The 23,032-nt window shown below is 39.2% G+C and overlaps 1 protein-coding gene across 2 annotated transcripts in view; it reads left to right on the plus strand.

Annotated features, from left to right (window-relative positions):
• LOC135468739 (neuroglobin-like) overlaps positions 1-23,032 on the plus strand; it is a 103,805-nt gene that overhangs the window by 15,541 nt on the left and 65,232 nt on the right. The window contains exon 1 of one of the 2 annotated variants that reach the window (XM_064747140.1): positions 281-688. The exons of the other annotated variant lie outside the window; for it this stretch is intronic. Coding sequence (XP_064603210.1) covers positions 468-688 — 221 coding nt within the window. The 5' untranslated portion in view covers positions 281-467. Of the gene's footprint in view, positions 1-280; positions 689-23,032 lie in introns of those variants that run through there. 2 annotated transcript variants of the gene reach the window in all.

A 23,032-nucleotide genomic window follows, 5' to 3' on the forward strand; every position in this document is an offset into this window, starting at 1 on the left:
TGTTAAGTCCTCATTACATTCTAGTAAAAGTCTCCGTGGATGAAGCAAATTCCCTTAGCACAAAAACGGAAGGATGTGGTCACGTGATTGTACCATCTCTGACCAAAGTCTTGCGGAATACGTGCTATGAGGTGAGAGTTAGCCAGTAGCACATCCCCTGACACGGGACGGATCTCGGCCTTAGTTCTCGGCACCCTCCTCCCCAGAGTGAAGCCCGTGGTGTTTTTTGATCTCAGCAGGAGCGGAGGAAATCTGAACCCCTAGTCTTTTGTCTCTGTCCTAAACACAGATTCCGGCGTTTCTTGATTGTTTCCTTCTCTAGATAACTCAGTTTGCTCTTAATATTTGAATGAAGTACCCGTACGAAAGTGGAATCTATCGGACCTTTGGGTAACCTCGTGGACAGTGTGCAGTTGAGCGAAGTAAATTTGAAGTGGTTTGTGAGTGCGGGGCAATTGTTGTGTTTTATGGGCGCCATGGGCTGTCGATACACGCGGTGCCCCACCCCCGACCCTCCACCAATAAACAGTGACGTAAAGCCTGATATCTTGCCATTCCAACCCGTCATAGCGCCCGTCAAAGCCGACCCTCGCCTCAGGTTAACGCCGAAAGAGGTATTCAGGCTGAAAGGTTCCTGGAAAGGAATTAAACGAAAAATGGCACCGACAGGTACGGAAATGTTCATCAGGTAAGTGATTTTTACCAGTCGCGAAACCATTGATTATATGTTCTTGAGTATTCACCCTAAATCTTTACAACGCATTTTATCCAGTGTCTTGCAAAAGCTATAAACATGATAAAAGGCTTAAGTAGGCCGATAAACATAGGGGTTATATGAGTATTCTGTGAATGTGTAAAATGTGTAAACTGCAACTTTGGATGGGTTCTACTGGTGTCATTTACTTCTATATATATTCCCCTAAGTGTGAAAATACCTATTTATAGTCTCCAAACTGCGTATATCCTCACCTTTTTGGATATTCGCAGTTCAACAATATTTAGAAATTAATACTAATTATTGTCAATACATAACAGAAGTATTGGCTCTTATGGCTGGCTCACGATAAACAGAGCATCTGAAAGCGAGAATCTGTTGGAAGATTACCACATGCAAAATATATATCATATAATACTCCTCCCAAAGCACGCTATCTTTTTGCGAATTGGTCTGGCTTTGCCGGGCGAAATTTAATCATGCTAGATTTTTGACGTTTTTGGCTGAATGCCCATTTACCTTAGGGAAGCCAAAGCAGGAATGTGCGCAAAATGGATTAATCTTTGATCCTCAACAAAGACAGAGAAGCTAGTCCGGGCTGAGGCAATGACTAGTATCTCTGAAAAATAGATGTATTTTGGAGATTTCCATCGACCGGGCTCAGTTGAGCTCTTTGGTGGGAGTACTTAACGGTTCTTGACTTGAATTAGATTCAACTCAACTCACGACTCTCAGTCACCGTTTGGAAATATTGGGTTAAAACGAAAATAACAAAATCCCATTTCGTTACCCTGATTTTCATGGATATAATACAAATGACTGGCAGTGTCGGTCACAGAACACATTCTATTTGATAGAATAACGTATAATCGGTTTTAGGGTGACCCGTGCAACTGCGCATTTGAGGGCGCCATTATTTACTTTCTCCATTACTGTCCGGGTGTAGAGATACTGGTTATCCAGCATGATCTACTGAGAGCTATTGTGGTAATACTAATTCTCTCCTACAGTTAAGTCAGTACAAGTGGATGAGGCTAAAAGATGAAGTTCGTATGCAACCTGATAGCTGCAGTCTATCTGAGAAAATCTTTCCAAAGTTTTCTAGAATGGGATATGCAGCTAAATACCAGACATATTCATCATTTGACCATCCTTTGTTATGACGTCACCCGCAGAGGATGATCTCAGATAATTTGAACCACACTAGTTTCTTGTCGATTGTTTGTGTGCGTAGGAAACAGGCCCCTACTAATCAAACTCAGACAACGAACATGGAATTGAGCATTTTTTGGGCGCCTGCGTGAATTGTATGGCAAACTTTCAGACAGACGTCAGTCTTTGGCACATTGCCCACATCTCTGATAGAAGTCAATAAGAGCATTCCCATGAGACTTAGTGTAAACTTGGTGTTCTTAGATCTCACCGTTGTCCAACGTGCTCTTTGATCATTTGTTACTTATAATTGATGTCACGATTTTGTTTCCGTTTCCTACCTCATTGGATATTGTGCCCGAACAGGAAACAACGATGTATAGACAACATATATCACATGAGAAATTGTAGTCCCTACGTACTGATAGATTGACGTCAAATGTGATATCGTTTGGATCATGTATAGTTGGACGTTTGGCCAGCTCGCAACATAGCTTCGACTTCGGCTTAGGCGCCCACTTGAATCCGATCTTCTCAAATCAGGATCATATGACAGGCCTGCTTCTGGGTAACTACATCCTGTGGTGTGGGAAAGTAAACCTGTTTTTGACGCCACAATCCAATTAGCTGTAGGCTCAGAAGGCCAATTTTAGAAGCTATCAAGTTTGGAAAATTTAGGACCGGTTTGAATGAAGGAATTGATTCCCGTTTAGCTTCATCGAGCTGTCGACGTTCACCCTTGAGTATATTGACTGCATTTTGCATTTTTAGCCCTTAGCTGCACAAAACGTGCAGACATAAACGTTTGAGTAAAGATCATTTGCGCTTAAGTCAATTCAGCGGCTAGGATGTCGAATGTTGCGCAACGGTAAATGTCACGGTTTGGGATCCAACATACTGCAACTATCAAGCCACATAAACTAACAGTCAGCAAATATGTGTTTCCGAGATGATGTAGGACTACTGTATGCCTTCATGCACATCAACATACTTACATATCGTCTTTGTTTTCTAGTCTTGGCAACCCATTTCCTTTTAGCACAATTTATCCGAGAAAAAAGTATTTTACCTTTTTTAGCCTTTTTCTGAATTTCGTTTAAACCATGGTGCAAATGAAAGGACACAAATTAAGCAATGTCACAAGCGCTTATAACAAAACCGTGACAACAATAAAAATGCCAAGCGGCCTCACGGAGTTGTATGATGTCAAATGACATACTGGTCAGATAGTATACTGTTATCACATTGCGGTTTTTGTTTTGGTTGAACTTTGCCTCACGCAAAGCAATCTTTATACTGCCGTTGAATTCCTTTATTACTTATCGACTGGCTCCTTCCAGAACCGTATTAAATATGAAGAACGTTCAAATACAGTGGTATTCTCCGAGCAGTTTGTCCTAAAATGTTGACAAAGGTGATGTAAAGTGGACTACTGTAATTCTTTAACCTTTTCGCATGTTTGCAAGGTGTTTAATCAAGAGTATTCTGAAGGCATTACTCTGTGCTCACTGATAAAATTATATTTTTTGGTGAAGCCCTTAAAATGGCCAACCCAACCAACGTAGTTTTGTCTCCAAAATCAAATTAAAAATGTGCATAAATTGCACTCAAAATTGCTCTTTCATATGGGAAAAGGTTGAGGAATTAGGGTATGTGAAATACTTCACTGCGAAATATGAAATGACGTATTAATTAAATAGACATATTGGATTTTCCTCGATTTAATTTACCTTAAAGATTTGGCTTCGTATTGAATGTAATTTCAAAAATCACGTTGCCATGTTTTTGGAAATGGCTGCACTTCTTCATTCAACTGAACTGTATTTAAAAAGGTATTGTTAACATTGTAAACTAGCAATGTTTGTTTGTTTTACAACCACTGCCATAAAAATGTTCTGTACTAGAAATAGGTGAGAGCAGGATGGGAAGGAATACAATGTATGCCTTGATCATCTGCATTTAGTCTACAGTACATTTTCACAAACTAGAGTCACTCTTACTTCCTAACTGTCTGCAATTATACTTTCGAAAATATCTTAAACCATTCTGCTATTCAGACTCACGTGTTTTTATATTCTCCGTTTGCAAACGTTATTAATCCACGGGAAGAACAATTCTATTTATTTTTTGACGATTCTACTAGAATTACTACGACAGAACAAAAGCGTAGGTGTAACACCAGATCTGCGTTAATGATTCCGTGACTGGGAGAGCCTTACATACATGCTGTAACTACTGCTTTGTAAATCCATTGTCAGATGGACAGACAATCCATCCAGTCACGCAGAGCCTTTTTCAAACCACCGCAAGGCGTTCTCCAGGAAAAGCTGTACCGAGGAGCTTACTGATGTTTGTTCTGAGGGTTCGTGAGGCTACCGTAAACCGCACGCTCCACTCTCCTCACTCTCGCGGGTCCCACTTTACCACTTCACCTATGGCCTGCAGGTTTGTGTGTTCGTGCTTAATTGTATGCCGTGTTATCTAACCATCAATAGCCAATCGCTCAGCTGACATGTGATATTGGGGCTGATTTCTGGCCTCGAGTATACCTGGACGAAGGTGAACGCCAGATAACCTCGATCTGAGAGGATAACTCTAGAAGCCGGAGGTGGGAATGTAGTTTTAGTTAATGATTTACATCCTAGGGAGGTTGGAATGTAGTTTTAGTTAATGATTTACATCCTAGGGAGGTTGGATTGTAGTTTCAGTTAATGATTTACATCCTAGGGAGGTTGGATTGTAGTTTTAGTTAATGATTTACATCCTAGGGAGGTTGGATTGTAGTTTTAGTTAATGATTTACATCCTAGGGAGGTTGGAATGTAGTTTTAGTTTTTGATTTACATCCTAGGGAGGCTGGATTGTAGTTTCAGTTAATGATTTACATGTTAGGGAGGGTGGATTGTAGTTCTAGTCTATAATCCACACTTTTCGCAGGTCAGAAGTAATTTTGGTTAATGATTCATACCTTAGGGATATTGGAAAGTAGTTCTAGTCAATGGTCAACTTCCTTGGGAGGCTGGGTTGTAGTTTTAGTCAATGATCCACAGAATTGGGAAGCTGGAAAGTAGTTTTAGTCAATAATCCACATCTACAACATAGAGTTCTAGTCTATATGCCTTATCTGTCGGGGTTGGAGTGCAGTTCTAGTCTATCAGCCATATCCGTCGTCCGTAGGGTCCATCCCATCTCCCGCTATATAGCGCTTTTTCAATGAGATTTGGGGCCTCCGTGGCTCAGTCGGTTAGCGCGCTAGCGCAGCGTAGTGACCCAGAAGCCTCTCACCAATGCGGTCGCTGTGAGTTCAAGACCAGCCTATGCTGGCTTCCTCTCCGGCCGTACGTGGGAAGGTCTGCCAGCAACCTGCGGATGGTCGTGGGTTTTCCCCGGGTTCTGCCCGGTTTCCACCCACCATAATGCTGGCCGCCGTCGTATAAGTGAAATATTCTTAAGTACGGCGTAAAACAAGAATCAAAAAAAAAAAAAAAATCAATGAGATTTCTTCCCCACTGTTCCCTTTTTCTTACAACTTCACCGATAAACCTCTTCATAATAATCCAAAGAGTTGTTTTATCAGTTTTACTAGATTCACAGCTACTCTGTTAATAGAATATGAACATGTCGCCACGTTCATTTTGAGAGGTGGACATGTTTGGGGGACATCATCAATACCGCGTCAAATTCCATCCGAGGTAAAATGAAATGTCGTTTTCCGCAAACTGTCAAACCGACAGAAAACACTATTCAACCCAGACAAAATTTTTTTTGTGTGGAATTCGTGATTCCACACAAAGACAGACTAGACGTATAACAGACGAACAAAGCATGAAAGAATTGTCTAGAATGGTGTAAAACTCCTATTACAATGTCCACAGTAATGGAGAAATGCTTTCTGTTGTATGATGTTTTAACAGTGTATCCATATGGTACATTTCACTAGCCTGATCCTATATAGGGGAAAAGGAATTCAAGTCTTAAAGTCTTTAAAGCAGAAGGAAAAAACCATTTCAAAAGAATTACGAAAATAAAACAAATATCTTTTCATGAATCAAATGACCTATTCTAACTATACTATAGTCAGTACTGTTGCTGGGCATCGCGCATGATCAAGGAATCAATTCTTCTCCTTTTCAGGCTTTATCGTTACATTTTCATGTCGGCTTTTGTCATTGGTTGGAACAGCATTAGTGGAAGTCTACTCTGATTTCCAAAGAGCACTGATTTTCATTTACTTTGGGAATTTATATTTGATTATTAATGAAAACGTTACCAATGTGTCATAAGACGGATTGTATCGCAAAGGGATGAAACAAAACAGTGAATCTTGTCTTAGGCATCCTATAACTGTTTTTCGCCATTGTAATTAACAGTAACATTACAACACGCTGTTTACAGCCTTCACCTTAAACATGTTATATTTTCTCGCAGAACAAATCCAAACATAGTACTCTACTATAGTTGCATTAGATTACAGACGTGAAGTTGACGGGTATCAGCAATGTAAATACAGTTGAGACAGTTGCAAAGTTGAAACAGCCAATTTGCAGGTATGTACCAAATTTGACAGTTGTGGGAGTTATAGTGTTGCGACCATGGTAACCTTTAACACCAAAAGCACAAAAAAAATTCGAAATGTACTGGTAATGTAAGATTTAGGTATGCTCTACAAATTGTTCACATATGCTGAACATTAATTTTTCTCATTCACACTATACTGAGTATACACTGTTATTTAGAATAACCTTTTGACCATCTGGAGGAAGTTCTCTCCCCATCCATTAAAGAGGAAAGGAAGTTATTCCATGTACGCTGATTTTTAAAGCAATAGCATGGAGGCTGAATGACACTGTTCTTCAAAGCAGTAGAATATGAAAAGCAATTTATTAGATTCAACTAGATGCAGATCTAGACATTATGCTGCACTAATTATGAAGGAATTTATTACTTGTATATATTTGTTATGCGTTTGATGGGTGTTTAACGTCGTACTCCGGATTTTTTTGACTTGTACTAAAGGGGCTGTGTTTATGGGTAGATGATGCCGGGGTACCTGAACAAAACCACTGTCATTCTCCAGAAAAACTCACGTACCGTACCTCCTGACTTCCAGCCAGTACCGGACCAGCGTGAGCTGGATTCGAACTTGTGACCCCATTGACCATGAGCCAGTGCGGCTGTGGCGAGAACGACGCGTTATGCGACAGCCAGCATGAGCCCTGTCTAGGAATTGTGTCTGGGATTAATACGATTTAGGAACTGTGGCTAGATGGATTAAAAGACCCTCTTAATCTGTAAAATCTCTGAAGGCTTTTAAGCGTGATAAAAACGTGTTATGGACCTTGAAGGAAAGAATGGACTGTTCCTGGTTTGTATAACTGTCGGATAATGCGTGTAAAAAAAAATCAATTGGTTGTAAAACAACATTACCAGTGACACAACATACCTGTGTTTTTAGGAACATGGATTAGTTATATTGATTGTGGATTCTTGTTGGGCTTTTTAAAGGTTATACCGTTAGAGCGTTGGCCAAGAGGGGATTATAGTTATTAAAGGTGCGCTATTCTCAAATGTAGTGGAGTGAAGCAGGTTAACCCATTCAATCGGTTGTTGTGTAATGCCATGGTAACAATTTTTGTGTTCTTGTATAGCACAGCGACAACTAATTGAGAACGCTATGCGCCTAAATTTTGCGGCAGAACACATGTAAGCTCTATTTGTCCAGTGTTTGAATACTCCCGGCTACATGATCTACTGTATGAAAACTTCAGTACCACAATAGGTGGTTTCATTATGTGATGGCAAGAGATATTTCCAGCTTGTTGGTCTCAACATTTACCATCAAGACGTCAATAACACACTACTTAATTGCAATGCAGTGATAAGAGGGCACCACAGTAGGCTACTTGATTTCATGATTGACCGTTTAAAGCCGTAAACTGTAGTTTACGCCCCAAGAAGAAAGCTGATAAAATTTATTTTAATTTAATATATTAGACCACGTGATATACCTTATATTAAGAAACAAAAACCAAGCGTTTCACCTATCCTTAAACATTTACTGTGAGACTTCCGTAACTCATGAATTAATGCTTGTAATTCCAGATACTTCCTGTCATTTGCTGTAAGACAGTACAAGATACGGTAGCAAGAGGTACTTTCAGCTAGTGGTTACAACTTAATGTATGATTTCGGTAACACGATACGAGGTGACGATATAAGGTTACAAGATACCATTATACACGTCAAAGACCGATGTAGACCACAAAGTTTTTACACTGTAAACTCAAAGGTCACGAGGAAAATTTCGTTTCACTCTTTTGCTTCATATTGAAAGAGCTTCCGTTCCCAGTCGTGTTTGGCAAGCTGAACGCTTCCCGTTTGTCTATTAGGATACTGGTGATTTTAGAATTAGGTCATGTTTGTTCAGTACCAGTAAGAAGTAATTCGGCAAACATAGTAGCGAAGACCAATGGACTTTGGCTGAAATGGATATGTGAAAGGTCTAAATTTGGCGTCACCCGGCGCCAGCGGAAGTCGATCAAACAGTTATTGCTTAACGAAGCAAACATGAGTGGTGCGCACTTGTTGTGGAATCGAACAGTATTAAAGCAAGCCTTCACAAGCATTGTCCAAGGTTATTTCTTACTAACAATCCTTAGAAATACGCGTGAATGGCTGTAAATTCATCTTGACAATGCCCCATACATTACACGCTTCTTTAGTTGATATGTTATCCTGTGGTCATGTATCTGTATCATTATCGATCATCATTTATTATTTCAACGCCTTTGCATCCATTGAAGGTTTGTCAACTGAATTTCAGTTGCGTGTCTAACGTCTTGTTTCCTATTTGCTAGATCGAGGTAGCGCGAGGTTTGCGGTGCTTTTGGCCATCATTTTGTTAGATGTTACATTTCTGTGATAAAAACTGTCAAGCCTTTATCAGTAAGACTCGTTTTTATACAATGTATAGAGTGCACATACATACGAAAACCAATTATATAAGAACACCGTAGAGACATAGAAATTCAAGACGAAAGTGAAAAAATCGCAGTGTTCGTTTTCTTGGATGAGTTGTCATTTAATATTCATACACCCAAATCAAATGTCGTGCGATTCTGCTTTGGAAACGTATTGTTTTTCACGTCACCAATCACGGAGATGTGTTTGAGGAAACAATTCAGCTGGATACTTAGAATGTTAGGATATCAGCTTCAGTGGAGCTAGTTTAGAATGCTTGTTTTTCTCTTTGGCATTATCCGTTTCACCGAAAGATACTTTTAATGTGTGCGGATGAAGCTCGGTTCATAATGGTGGAGAGTATACGAGAAAGTAATAAGGAGCCTGTACATCTATGCTGTCATTCCCACGTGGCCAGCGTGGTAATTGGAACACATGACCCCTATGCCATCCAGAAAGCGTCGATAGCAGCCTTACCACACTAACATCAACAAAGTGTCTGTCACCGTCATTCAGTTTAGTCGTCTCTTGCACAGAAACGCTTATATCACAGACTAATCTTCTCTCGTCTCAGTGAAATTCGCTGGCGGGTTTTATAAATTAAATCTCTCTCATCTCATTCGTGGATACAAATGCAAATTAATTCTAGATTTATATTTCTGTTTTGCTGAGAATTAAGAAAAAGGTCATGGGATCGCTTGGAAATCCCTACTGAGCTTTTCCTCACTGCTAGCGTATATTGCTAACCCATGAGACACCCCAGCGTCTTTGTGGGGATTCATAAAACTACGTAGAGCCCACTAACAAATAAGCCGTATCTGTAGACCGTCTTAATGTTCTAAGAAAGCTAGAACTCAAAACATCTCCTCACTTGGCTATAAGTAAATGCAATCGATTCAAACAAAATCTGGTCATTTTTTAGATTATTTAACTAGTGAATAATGACGCTAAAAAGGCTTTAAGTTCGAGGTTTCTGGCAGTGTGCCAGCGATCTATAATTTCCTCTATTGACTGTAATCGTATTAGGAACATAATACACCAGTAAACATGATAAGCTCCATATTTATAGAACAGGTCGTGGCACTTGTCTATTAATGTACGAACACACCCCTGTGTCATTCTGAAACAATGACTTGCTCGTCAGTTTAAATACAACCAATCAGATAACAATATATGTACTCCAGCATGGAAAGCCAATGAAGATCAAACATGCTGTTGAGTTCAGATTGAAGGTCGTACACCTATAAATACATTCTAAGAATAGACCGTAACACTCCGGTACCACGAAGAGGTCTTAGGCTTAAGTCAAAATATCAAATTTCTTTAAAATCGTTATTTCTTATGTGATAAGATCTAAATATTGCTTGTTGACCTGGGTAAGTTATTGTACAACAAATTTCAGTTATTATAACGAAAAGGAACATACCAAATTTAATGGTTGAAGTTTTGACTGAAGTCTAAGATTGCTTTTTGATCCCAGACTCAGTGCCATATTGGTGTTGAAGGTTGTTTTGGGGATTGGCGTTGAAGGTTTTTGGGGGGATTTGTGTTCAAGGCTGTTTTGGGGATTGGTGTTGAAGGTTACTTTGGGGACTGGTGTTGAAGGTTGTTTTGGGAATTGGTGTTGGTGAAATTTGTGTCGTGATTAGTGGCCTGGAACGGCCATTATGGTTGATTACTGGTATAGGAATGTACGTTAGCTAGATGTATAGCATTTTGTGTTACAGGAATGCAGAGCTTACGTTGGTTTAAATTGCAGCACATGGTGCGATTTGTTGACGTAGCCGCTACTTTGACAAAAGGTGAAAAGTAACAGTGTTAGATTCTTGATCAGCACGTAGAAGTCGGTACTAGACTGATTTGTCTATTGCGTGACTATAAATAATGAGCACGTGTCAGTCAATTGGCCCCCAGGGTCTGTCTGTCTGAGTAATTTACACCGCTAACACACTTATCCACGCTGATCTAACAATTGAAGACAATTACAGTCCTAAAGCATTCTTGCTCGTTCTGGCTTGTCTTTTCCCTCCTCTTTTTTTCCCCTCCACACAGTTTTGTCTATTAGTTCACCTTGGGCAGACCACTCTAGATGTGTTGTAAACAGAACACAGTATACTAAATATATATACCTCTCATGACTCCCAGCTCTTTCTTTGACGTTCCGAAGCCAACAAAGCAAAATGTTGAGATTCCCCTTCGAACCGATAAAACACAGAATTTCGTTGAATATGTGTGCCACTTTGGAAAACTCTTAGGTGTTCACTAACATGTCCTTTGAGGCATAGTGATGTACACGTGTGTACATTCGGGCTATTTGTTGGCCAGACTATCCGTAGTAAAAATTCACCAGGCTGTGTTGTATTTGTTTGTACCACAACACAGTACTTATCTTCTGCAGATAGATGTTGAGAACACAGACCATTGGAATAACAAGTAAGAACAACACATCGTCCTAACCATTTGTCCACATCAGTTAGAGTTCGTAACTATTTTATGGAAAAGTAGGCATACTGGCGCGCATTAGCGGTAAAATGACATAGGTGAAGTATGAACCATCTTCAAATTGACTGAAGTTTCCAACCGATACTAATAGATTCTATATTTCTTGCCGTTCTCTGTGTTTGTCAAAATGACCGACCGTTAGGACCTCTTTCATAACATAACGGTATAGATACCCAGTGGATGAAACGGTCTGAACAATAGCGGTAACAGGATAGTTTCAGTCATGTGGGACGACACAAGACCTACTCTATAGTGATCTACACTCTGACGGTTCATTCGTCATTCATATAGGTGATATTCATATATCACAGCGGCTTTCACTGCTATGGGCAACAGCCAAGTATACTTGTTTTCTTGATCTCAGCTTCCATTACATTACATAGTCAAATGACGACCAACTCCTTAGATCAAAGTCAAGGAACTTTGCGATTAGCGTTGCCACAAGGGATGTTTGAGATATATCTTCGAGATTTAACGGAAAGAAATATGAATCGTTTACAAGTGCTTGCACTTGAGTGCAACAACATGTTGGAAATCGAAACGGATCAATACTTCTGTTTTCCTATAATGGTGTATTGTCACCAGTGAGTTATATCGGGAAAGCCAAGTGCCCAAATCTTCTAAGAGTTATAATATTGAGCTGATATAACCCTCCGTCAAGAATGGTAGTCAGCAATGAAGCTTATTACTACGTCAGTTTCCGAAATATTTGTCACATTGATTAATATACTGTATATTGACTGTTCATGTTATAAATAACTAGAGCTTTGGTATGTTTTATCACTTAATGAAAAAGATTTCTAATCTGACTGAGGAATATTACTGCTTCATGGCGACAGCCACGTTTTACTGGTGTTGCGGGAACCAATAAAATCAGTAACACTGCTGTTTATGGCTCCCGTAATGGCAGAAACAGGGTGGGCTTAAGTTTTAGTACTGTACAGAGATGTTTATGTTTCAGCAGCTGGTTAAAACACCTTATTAGCGAAACTCGTCAGTTGCTCCGCATAGGTCTTCAGTCCACAAAATGGATCAGGCGTCGCCAAAAACTGTTCTCATTTTGAGAATTGCTGGATTGTTAAATAAATCTATACATCTCAACATTTAAGGCTTGACATTTGTGAAAAACTGGATCTTTCTGAGTTTTACCTGAACGGGATTTTTGTGAATTCTGTGTGGATTTTAATGGGTCTTTTTTTTTATAAATGTCAGTTATGATTTTTCATTTCAAATACTTAAGAAACCAAAGGTAAATGAAACCGTCGAGGATACCGCATTAAAGTTGACATATAACAGGTCTGCCATGAAGGATGTAATTTTACCGTTGCGATCTGATAATAAATGGTAATCATGGCCATATTTCAGATATCATGATTGACCTTGAGAAATGCGTACTTTGCCTCTGTTAGCATTGAGATATTTTTTTACTGGTCAAAGTCACCATTATAGAGCTTTGACGCAGCGGTCTGTTCTAAATTTGTTTTCTTCAGTAATGGCGTTGTGTGCACCTATTTCTGACATCCACAGGTATCATTTCTCGCCTGTAATAACTTACATTTCATATGGGAATCACAACGAATAACAAAGAAAATAAACATTGTTCTGTCTTATAAAGTAACTTCCCACCAAAACGCTAACCGCAGTCCTATAAGTGAAATATTCTTGAGTACGGCGTAAAATATCAATCAAATAAATAAATAAATATAAAATAACTTCTAAGAGAAATATGGTATGGTGAAAAGCTCGCTCATATTACATTGATATAAGCACCGGTAATTACCTGCCAGTTCAAATTTCAATATGCCTGGCTCTAACATGGGACCCGTGCTTGTTAATCTACACGTGATGTAAAATGAAACAATTTGCTTTACAGTTTCTCACTCTCCTATTGATGAACTGACTAGCCGCTTATTTTCAGCTCGGTTTTTGGTCGGTGAGTATCAAGATTCTATTCTATTCTATGGTTTAAGGCCGCATTACAACTGGCATTTGAGTGATACCACAAGACCGTGGGGATAAATGTTTTCCACAGTTCTGACGTGTTTGTTTGCCCGGATGTGTATACCCGATAACCATCTTTTCTTGACAGTTCATTCTTCATTCAGAAAGAGGCGAATCTTCTTTCGAGTCCATATCATGTAGGTAGGACAGGACACGACCAGAGCCATGCGAGGAATGTCTTATCTTGACGGGAAGCACTTTTGCGTATTATTACTCAATGTAGGAAATATCTGAGGAGAAATCAGAACAGTGTTACTTAACACAGCGCCGATTATCAGAGTTTCACATCTGAGGGTTGAGAAACATTGAGGACTATCTAACCTCTCCTGACACTCCATAAATTCAAACCCAAATACCTTGGGTCTCGTTACAAAAGAGAATGTCTGCAAAAAGGCTACGCATCAAAGGTCAACATAAATGGTAATTATTGACTTGCTTTTCTGATAAGAAGAATTCTGTGGGGAAATACGGATTGATCAATGCTTGTCATGTTCATCTGATCGAAGTGATGCAGTCAGAGGAAATTGGACAAAAGTTGGACAAGATATTGTACTGTTTTATCTTAACACAGACTGTCTACCATAAATGACTTGTCCTCGGCGATAGATTGAAATTGTGAATTAGGGTTCCAAAGTTCATAGGGTAGGCGGTGGAAGAAGAGGGGTAGCGTTTGTATAAATGTGGAATTGACATACAGGACAGCTGTTATGCCAGTACGTGCTTACGTGTATATATGTTCTTGCATATATAGCATTTCCTTTTCGGTCAAGAAAACACCTGAAAAGTTTCCCGCAAAACATAACGTAGATAAAGTTGGTAGTAACGCCAATGACTTCAACAGGTATAACTGTTGTAGTACCAGTTAATTTAGTGTGCGATAGCTTTGCGAGAGTGATTGCAGGACACACATTCAGTACAAGACATTACAGCAATTAAAAATTATTTCCCTATATTGACAATAGCGAATTAAGAAAGTCATTTCATTCGAAAACAAATTTGCTTTTGGAATTGTTCCTTGTTCAATCTTTATAGGTCTCTATATATCGGATTCTGCTGGTGGACTGAACATCTCCGAGGCCTGGTTCATTTGCACTGTTTTATTTTATTGTGTGTTAAATGTGATGACATCACAGTAGTTTGAGTAATTCTAGACAAGTGACGTCTAATAAATTGTAATTAACATCAATGCATTTTTTTTACCTAAGTTTGATTAAGCCATTGTGTAAGGGCTCATGCAGTTTGCTACTATTTAAGCATATACATGAACAGTTGGAATAAAACCCTAAATGAGGTAATTGAAAAGAGGCCGTATTTCACCGGTTACGTGTTACCATTTGTCAGCAATCACACTGTCGTCGCTGCTCTGGTTTTACTCCCCACAATTTCACCGGTTACGTGTTACCATTTGTCAGCAATCACACTGTCGTCGCTGCTCTGGTTTTACTCTCCACAATTTCACCGGTTACGTGTTACCATTTGTCAGCAATCACACTGTCGTCGCTGCTCTGGTTTTACTCTCCACAATTTCACCGGTTACGTGTTACCATTTGTCAGCAATCACACTGTCGTCGCTGCTCTGGTTTTACTCTCCACAATTTCACCGGTTACGTGTTACCATTTGTCAGCAATCACACTGTCGTCGCTGCTCTGGTTTTACTCTCCACAATTTACTGGTTACGTGTTACCATTTGTCAGCAATCACACTGTCGTCTCTGCTCTGGTCTCATCTATTGGAGTATATAGTTTAAGCAATGCTCTTTAAATTTTTTTTTCAAAGAAAAAAATCAACCAATGAATCATTCAGAAACAAAACAATTTGAAGTGCATATTTACATACAAATAGATTTTTGTATTAGCCCTGACTTTCGGAAATAGCAAACAAATGAATTGTGACCTTTTTTGACGTCAATACTAATATTCCTAAAGTGCATGTGAACATGTTTTGTCTATAATATATACAATATAAATTGCAATGTATCCTACTCTAGACTGTTACATTGTTACAAAAATTCCATTGCGGTTTTTCCCAATCACATTTTATGAATAATTCCTGTGTGTTGTGAAAATGAGGTTTAATAAAGGAGTCTGAATATAGCCGCGATATATGGACGTTACGAATGCATACAATGCACAAAGCCTGGGGTTTAAGGGCAAAAGTGAATTTCCGTTGTACATTGGTTGACGGAATTACCACTGGATCATTACCGGCAGCAAAGATATCTGGTCGATAGACATATCATATGCTGACTCGTTTCCCACGGTGAATTTCTAAAGGTACCAGTGGGAATCGTCAGCCAATCGTCTGGATAGTTCTTTATTCAAGGGAGTCGTGAGCCAATTATCAATAGCGTTTTTTATCTAAAAACATTCTTCTTATTATCAAATTGATTGACTTTCTTCAACTGCTGTCAAATTAAGTCATCAGTTTGCGCTCTTGTTTTAAGAACATAATACTGCTATCATTTCCTTGGCTTTCCCCGGTCGTGTAGCAAAAACTGAATTCGTTGTAAGAGAAACTATTTTGGCTGACGTGGGCTGTAATTAAAAAAAAAAAACTTATTCAACTCCGGTATTAGATAATAGCTTTCTGACAGCTAAATATACATTTGAATGTATAGACGTGTCAAGTGTTCACGAGGACACTTTGATGTGTGCACTGACAGAAGCATCACTCGTACATCTTAGTGGTAAATAACAATTACACCCACTCACAGAGTACGACATTTGAAAGTATCATTGTAATTGAAGTGATGATTCCATTCGTACCAGATCGTGTTTTGACTACTTTCAAAGAAAACCAACCATGGGCATTAACAAACATAATTACCACTTCTATACCTAACTGAAGGCTGAACTACAAAAGTATCTTAATTCCAGTGCTATTGTCAATATAGAAAACAAGGGTGAATGGACGTGCCCAAAGACATGGATGGCTCAGCTATACAACTATGTGAACTATTCCTGCCAAACCAACAATAGGATCAATACAGTAAGCCGTTACATGGAGTTTCAATTACATGGTCGGCCAGACTCAGAGAAAATATTCATCTCGAGAAATTATACCAGTCACGTTTTGATTGTGAGTGGGCATACAAAGTTTAAAATCGTAATGGAAGAATTTGGTGTTCAAAGTTACAAAACTTTTTTACATTGACAACCTAAGTATTGTGAGGCTGTTACTGGAACCCTTTTGGTTATGTAACAATATGGACTCAAGAAAGAAAAACGATCATTTCAGCAACTTTCCAGTGTGTAGTACGTTGTCGCTCTGGTCAAACTGTTCAATTCTGTGGATGATTTCACAAAGCTTTTTCAAACTTTAGTCCAAACTTAATTTTAAAATCTCATACATTGCTATCTTTAGACACGTGTGTAAAAATTTCAGCTTCTAGCACCAAAAATTACGGATTGTGATGACGCTCTACATTTCTACTTAAGCCAGAAATTGCTTTGTTCCATTAGTCTTATATTTATGGAAGATGGACGAGAACTGTAGATACAGCTCCATGGACGTCACTGAGGGTTGACACCTAAATCTGCTCGTGGTTAGACAGAGTCGAACTCTTTTGAAGCTATAGCTGAAAATAGTCCTACTGTATTATCTAACTTGTATAAACTTTTGTTGATTTATCGAACATTTATGACATGGTACAATAGCGACAAAAGGGTTCGAACTTGAAACTCTCCTAGTGTGGACCATTCTAACTGGTCCATTAACAGTACTGATTTTAATAAAGGATTAGTGTCCAGATTTATTTTTTTTATTCATAATTAGCTCCCCCTGTATGTATTGTTAAATTGAGTGTAAACATATTGAAAAAAGGTACATTAATCTGAATAATATGGCTCTTGAAATCACTAGATAATGAGACTGGTTTCATGCATTTTTCCGCCAACACTCGGTAATCTCTACGGAATTACGCCATACAAGTACATTCTTTACGAGCTGTCAGAGCTTCACCATTTAACAAGTATATCCCATTGGTTCACGAAATGGTTTGTTGTTCTGCATACGGTTGTAAATACAGGTGGTCGAGTAGGAGGAACTTAACTTGGGGTACCCCTATCTTGGAAAAGTGTCTGTTTGTCCGCTTCCGATAATTCTCAATCGTGAACTTTAAAGCTCTGTTGCGCACACACCTTTCAAAACATCTCAACCAAGTCAAATGTTTTGGAAAACCGGGATGTTTATCTGCAAGAAAAATTTTTAAAATTCCAGTGATAAAGTATTTTACATTTTCCAATAACAAACTTTTAGAAAATTATGGATTTTTAAGAAGATTTTCTTGTTTACAGCAGTGATAAGAAAAAAGTTAAAGGTGCAAAGTGTGAAAGTATATATCAAAAGATAGGTAATTTATTTCAAAATTAACTTTCAAAATATAAAACATGTCTTTTTGCAACCTTGTGAAAAATTTGACTTACAGTGATACAGGAGGGTATCAAAGAGGATTTTCAAAATTCCAGAAAAGTCCACTTTGTTCAACATCGAAAGGTGTTGAACTAGGATGTCAAAGCCATGTGTAGCTGGATATTTTCTCAGCTTGTGTGTGAGAACATCGAAACATAAAGAAGTTAAAGCTGCCAAGGGAGGTGAATGCCACACTGGGCCAGATACTACAGCAAAAACTGCTTGAGGTATCTCAGGAACAGCGTACTACATGTATGTTCTAGTCGAGAAACACACAGCTGGTAGGGGATAGTCTCGTTTTCACATAGGCAATATTCCAACAGATCACACTTACGTGTATGCTAGATATGTGAAATTGATAATTTTTTTCCCATCGCTGTCAGTTTTGTACATAATGTGTCAGTGCACATGTAGCTTATCAGAGAAATGAATACAAACATGCAATGACAACTACATGCCTAAAGTGGTTTATTTTTAAGTTTAAGGAGAAAAATTAACCTTGTCGGCTTCAAGCCTATGCCCAAGACAGCAGCCTATGTTGATGCCTGTTTTTGATGTTTTGTGACTGTAGGTTGATTTGATGCACATTTACCCAGTGTGTGGTGGCACACATGGGAGCAACCTGTCTTGGTTTGTAAATTAAATACACGCTGGCCCGCTCTACTACTCTAGCCAGTAGATTAATCTGCTGATGTGTTTTTCTACAGCTGTTTGAGGCTGGGCCCCTATATGTGATGCAAGGCCTTTTTGGTCTTTCTTAATCAGACTCACACTCCACCAGCCACAGACTCCAATTTCACTCACAGCACTCAAATTTTGCATTATTAAAATCTTGACATAGGTTGACCGTCAAAATCTGGACCTTTCTCAGCCGGCAGCTGGGAGGGGTGCCTAGCAACGTCAAGGGAACGTCACTCACAGCCTCATCACCACCTGTCTCCTTGTGTCCTCTCGCCCAGAATTTCAATCTTTGTTCATTACAATTCCTACTTGCCAGAAGCTTAGACAATTTCCATCATTTTTTATACCAAGCATACACCTGTACATCAAAAATCGCTGGCTGGCAGCAAAAATGACTTCATACCCTAAAATACACAGTTACGTTCGCGTATTCGTGTATCCGCTTCGCTCCCGAGAAACGGAAGTGCTAATAGGGTCCTGCTTGACTTAGGTTAGCCATCTGTGACGTCGTACCGAGGGCTTGGCTGGAGATCGGCTAGGGCAGTAAGTCTATTGTTTTCGGTGGATTTAAAGTCATTTTTACGTTTCTCAGAAGTTCTCCCGGTAATATACCGTTTAAACAGGTCTCATAATCTTTATAATCAGAGCCAGTAGGTAAATCTGGACACTAATCCTTTAAGGTTGTTCTCAGAGCTGTATTATACTTGTTAATGTGAATAAACACTAATGACTCATCGATGGCAGTATTTCCACCATATCGTGACGATTTTTATTATGAGTCATTGTTTACCATGGCTTATTTTACAATTAGCCCTTTTGAGAGTGGTCTACTCCCTTTCAAAAAAAAAAGTTATTATTATTTCTTGATGATTGAAATTGAAAAGGGTTTCTCTACCTTACGCAATTTTACGTCAAAAGTTACAAAAAAGGTTCAGTTGAATAACGGAAGCAGCCTACGTCCTTGTCAGGTCTGGCTCAACTTATGAAGGCCTTCAAGTTTTATAATTAAAGATTTCGACTAGTTTTGCCAAAGAAGGAAAAACATAGCATCTGCATGTTCTTCTGTTCCTATTGATTTCTACTGCTCTGCCATTTTTTATATGAAGTACATTTATGTCAGAGACACACATAGGAAATCGAATGTAGCAGATGGCAAGCCAACCCTAAAGGAATGTGGCTGTGAGAAGTTTTTGTCCGCTATACTATAGGGTTAGATCAGAAGGCATCATGTAACTCTTGAAATTCCCATACGAAAACCGTTGCCATTCTTATCGAAAGCTCAATTAATTTATCGATATACTCATGCACCCAAACTTGGCTCAAAATTTTTCACCAATAAAAAGTGGCCCTACTTTACACCTGGCAAGTATTTGTTTATTCTCTGTGTGTTGATACTTGTAAAACTTAAACATATTTGTTCGGGAGTTTTAAATTACTTCATACAATAGTGTATGTATATCAGGTGATCACTGATAATGGGTGAGATAGTTGGAAAAAAATAACAATCGCGGCACAAGCTGCAAGTGGTAATGATTCCATAGAATTCAGTCCACTCCATATGTGTGGTAAAAAAAAATAATTTTCAGCATGCCCATAATGAATTAGATTAAACTTAGCCGAAGAAAACTTTTTGTTTGGAATTCGTATTTACCCTGTGTTCTGCTCACATGTGAGGTGGCGTCTCCAGTTTTGTCAAATTAATGGTGTTACAATGATCAACAGCAACCCACCAGCTGATGAAGCGTCAAGCTGAAGTCAATCAGTATTGGTGATTCCAGAGCAGAACTCCAGGAAATCCGCGATGCACATGGCGGAAATAATGGTATCAGTGTACATTGTTCGCTTTTGGTTTCCCACGCAAGTGGTGTCCTGTGTTAACTTCTCAGTGGTGGTGCCAATCGCATCGCAGCCTACAAAAATCAATTGAAACGGATTACCACGCGAGTTGTCGCCCTTCAACTGCTCTGGTTCTAGAGGAAATCGTATGTATATTGGACCACAGACTGTCTGAAATCTCTGACAAATGTTTACATAACGCTTGGGTTTATCGTTATTACAGAACAGGTATGGTTTTACCCCTGTTCCTTGTGTGTGAAATTACTATTTATCATAGAAAGCGCTTCCTGTTCAACCGCTAAGACAAATGAGGTGATAGTTCAGGACCAGATTTGGCAGGGAATTTATAGTGCATCCCAAAGAAGCGTAAAGCCGGGTGACAAACTAGACGTTTTTTTTTCGGTGGTACAGGCGTATTTTGTGAATTTCTAAAAACCCGCGCAGTGTGTCCGCTCCAGCAAATTTCGGCCATCGCGACGACCGAGTTCACCAGTCAAACAGCATGGAATTGTGTTGGCCTGTGACATTTTGTTTGTGTCACATGGTTTACTAGGTCGCATGACATGACTTCCTGACCACAACCGACAGTAAAACCCGCCTATAGTGTGTCACCAGCTATGCCGTGAATATCACCAACGGAGAAGTTCGTCCCTATCAGCGACAAAATGTCTTCCGCCAATGTGATGTGTATATTTGTATATCAGTTGTAAGAAATGACCGCATCGGTGTCTTAATTAGAGTATCGCAAGACTTGAGAACTGGGAGAGTCGACTGATATCAAAACTCTAAAACTGGTACAGGAAAATTATTAAGTGCGACGTAAAATCCACACATACGTACATATACATACACTTACAGCAATTTTCATCAATGACCTGCCAAATGTCGGGGCATAACTCAGTCACTAGAGTTTCTTCCACACCAAAACGGAGCGACATGGTACAAGTGAAAAATGCCTTAGTATGGTGTTAAATATCAGTCAGATTTATAAATAAATTAATAAACTAAATTCAATCCAGTAGGGCTTATATTTATCGAAACACAACTGTAGAAATGTGATTGAATAAGCCATACCTTTATCTTGTTCACGAGGTGTCATGAAAATAGTTAATCTCGTCAATCAGTTTAATAACTCTGCTTTGCTGCAAAGAAGGTGATATTTAGTACACAACGGATGTTGGATGTGGGTGAAATGATGGAGTGATATGGTGGAGTGATATGGCGTGAGTAATATGGTGTGGTTCATATCTTGGATGTTAAGGTGGGTGATATGGCGGAACAGAAATGTCGAGGTGATATGGTGGGGTGATATGGCGGAACAGAAATGGTGAGGCGATATTGTGGGGTGATATGGCGAAACAGAAAAGATGAGGTGATATGGCGGTGTGATATGGCGGAGCAGAAATGGTGGAGTGATATGGTGGTGGGATATAGCGGAACAGAAATGGTTAGGTGATATGGTGGGCTGATATAGCGGAACAGAAATGGTGAGGTGATATGGTGGGCTGATATGGTGGTGTGATATTACAGAACAGAAATGCTGTTAGATGATGGGATGAGAGGACGCACATGTCGGTGACGGGCCACACTGGATACTTACCAGGTTTTGCGGCAGTGAGTATGAAACACGGACCCAATATTCTATAACGTTCTCTGTACCTCCTAACCGAGTTATTTGCCGTACAAGAGCAGTAATTCAGTAGTCCTCGACATAATATCGAGTCTGGGATATCGTATATAGTCATGGGTTCGATTATCTCACGCCTAATAGGCAGTTTGTTAGAGGTTAGCCTCAGAACCGAGTCAAATTCAATTTCCCCTCTATAAGTGGATAATAACATAGCATACGTAACGGGGCCGACGTTGGCGGATTCTCAGAGTCCTTGGATTGAGCTTCTAATCATGATCGATAGGCTACAATACTTCATGAATAATATAACCGAGCGGTTTCCAGTTCCTGTCATCTGATATAGGCCAGACATAGAGTAAGGCCATGTTGATGTATCGTACGCTGTCTTATAAGGCATTAACGATGTGTGGTTGCAAAAAAAAAAAAAAAAACGGACTCACCAATGGTTACTAGTTGTAGACACAGAATCCTTTACTACGTGTACACATAGAAACTCTTACCTTTCAGACAGCCTTCCATGAGCATCTCAGAATCCCCCACAGTGGAGAAACCCACAAAATCCACAACGCATGCATCCACTGAATGCCTCACTGCATGTATTATTCATTGTCATAATCCGTTAAAAACCCACATGATCCATTATTGAGTAAAACTTTAATATACTATTGCCGTGTTAACCCCTGCAGAATTCCTTACTGTGTAGAAGCTCACATAATCTCTCACGTTGTTGAAGCTTACATAATCCTTTACTTTGAGTGCAGTTACAGAATTCCTTACTGTGTAGAAGCTCACATAATCTCTAAAGGTGTTGAACCTTACATAATCCATTACTTTGTGTGCAGTTACAGAATTCCTTATGGTGTAGAAGCTCAAATATTCTCTAAAGGTGTTGAACCGTACATTATCCTTTACTTTGAGTGCAGTTACAGAATTCCTTACTGTGTAGAAGCTCACATAATGTCTAAAGGTGTTGAACCGTACATAATCCTTTACTTTGTACGCAGTTACAGAATTCCTTACTGTGTAGAAGCTCACATAATGTCTAAAGGTGTTGAACCGTACATAATCCATTACTTTGTGTGCAGTTACAGAATTCCTTAATGTACAGAAGCTCAAATATTCTCTAAAGGTGTTGAACCGTACAT

Source organism: Liolophura sinensis, chromosome 6 (genome assembly GCF_032854445.1).
Source record: "Liolophura sinensis isolate JHLJ2023 chromosome 6, CUHK_Ljap_v2, whole genome shotgun sequence".
In the NCBI taxonomy this organism is placed as follows: domain Eukaryota; kingdom Metazoa; phylum Mollusca; class Polyplacophora; order Chitonida; family Chitonidae; genus Liolophura; species Liolophura sinensis.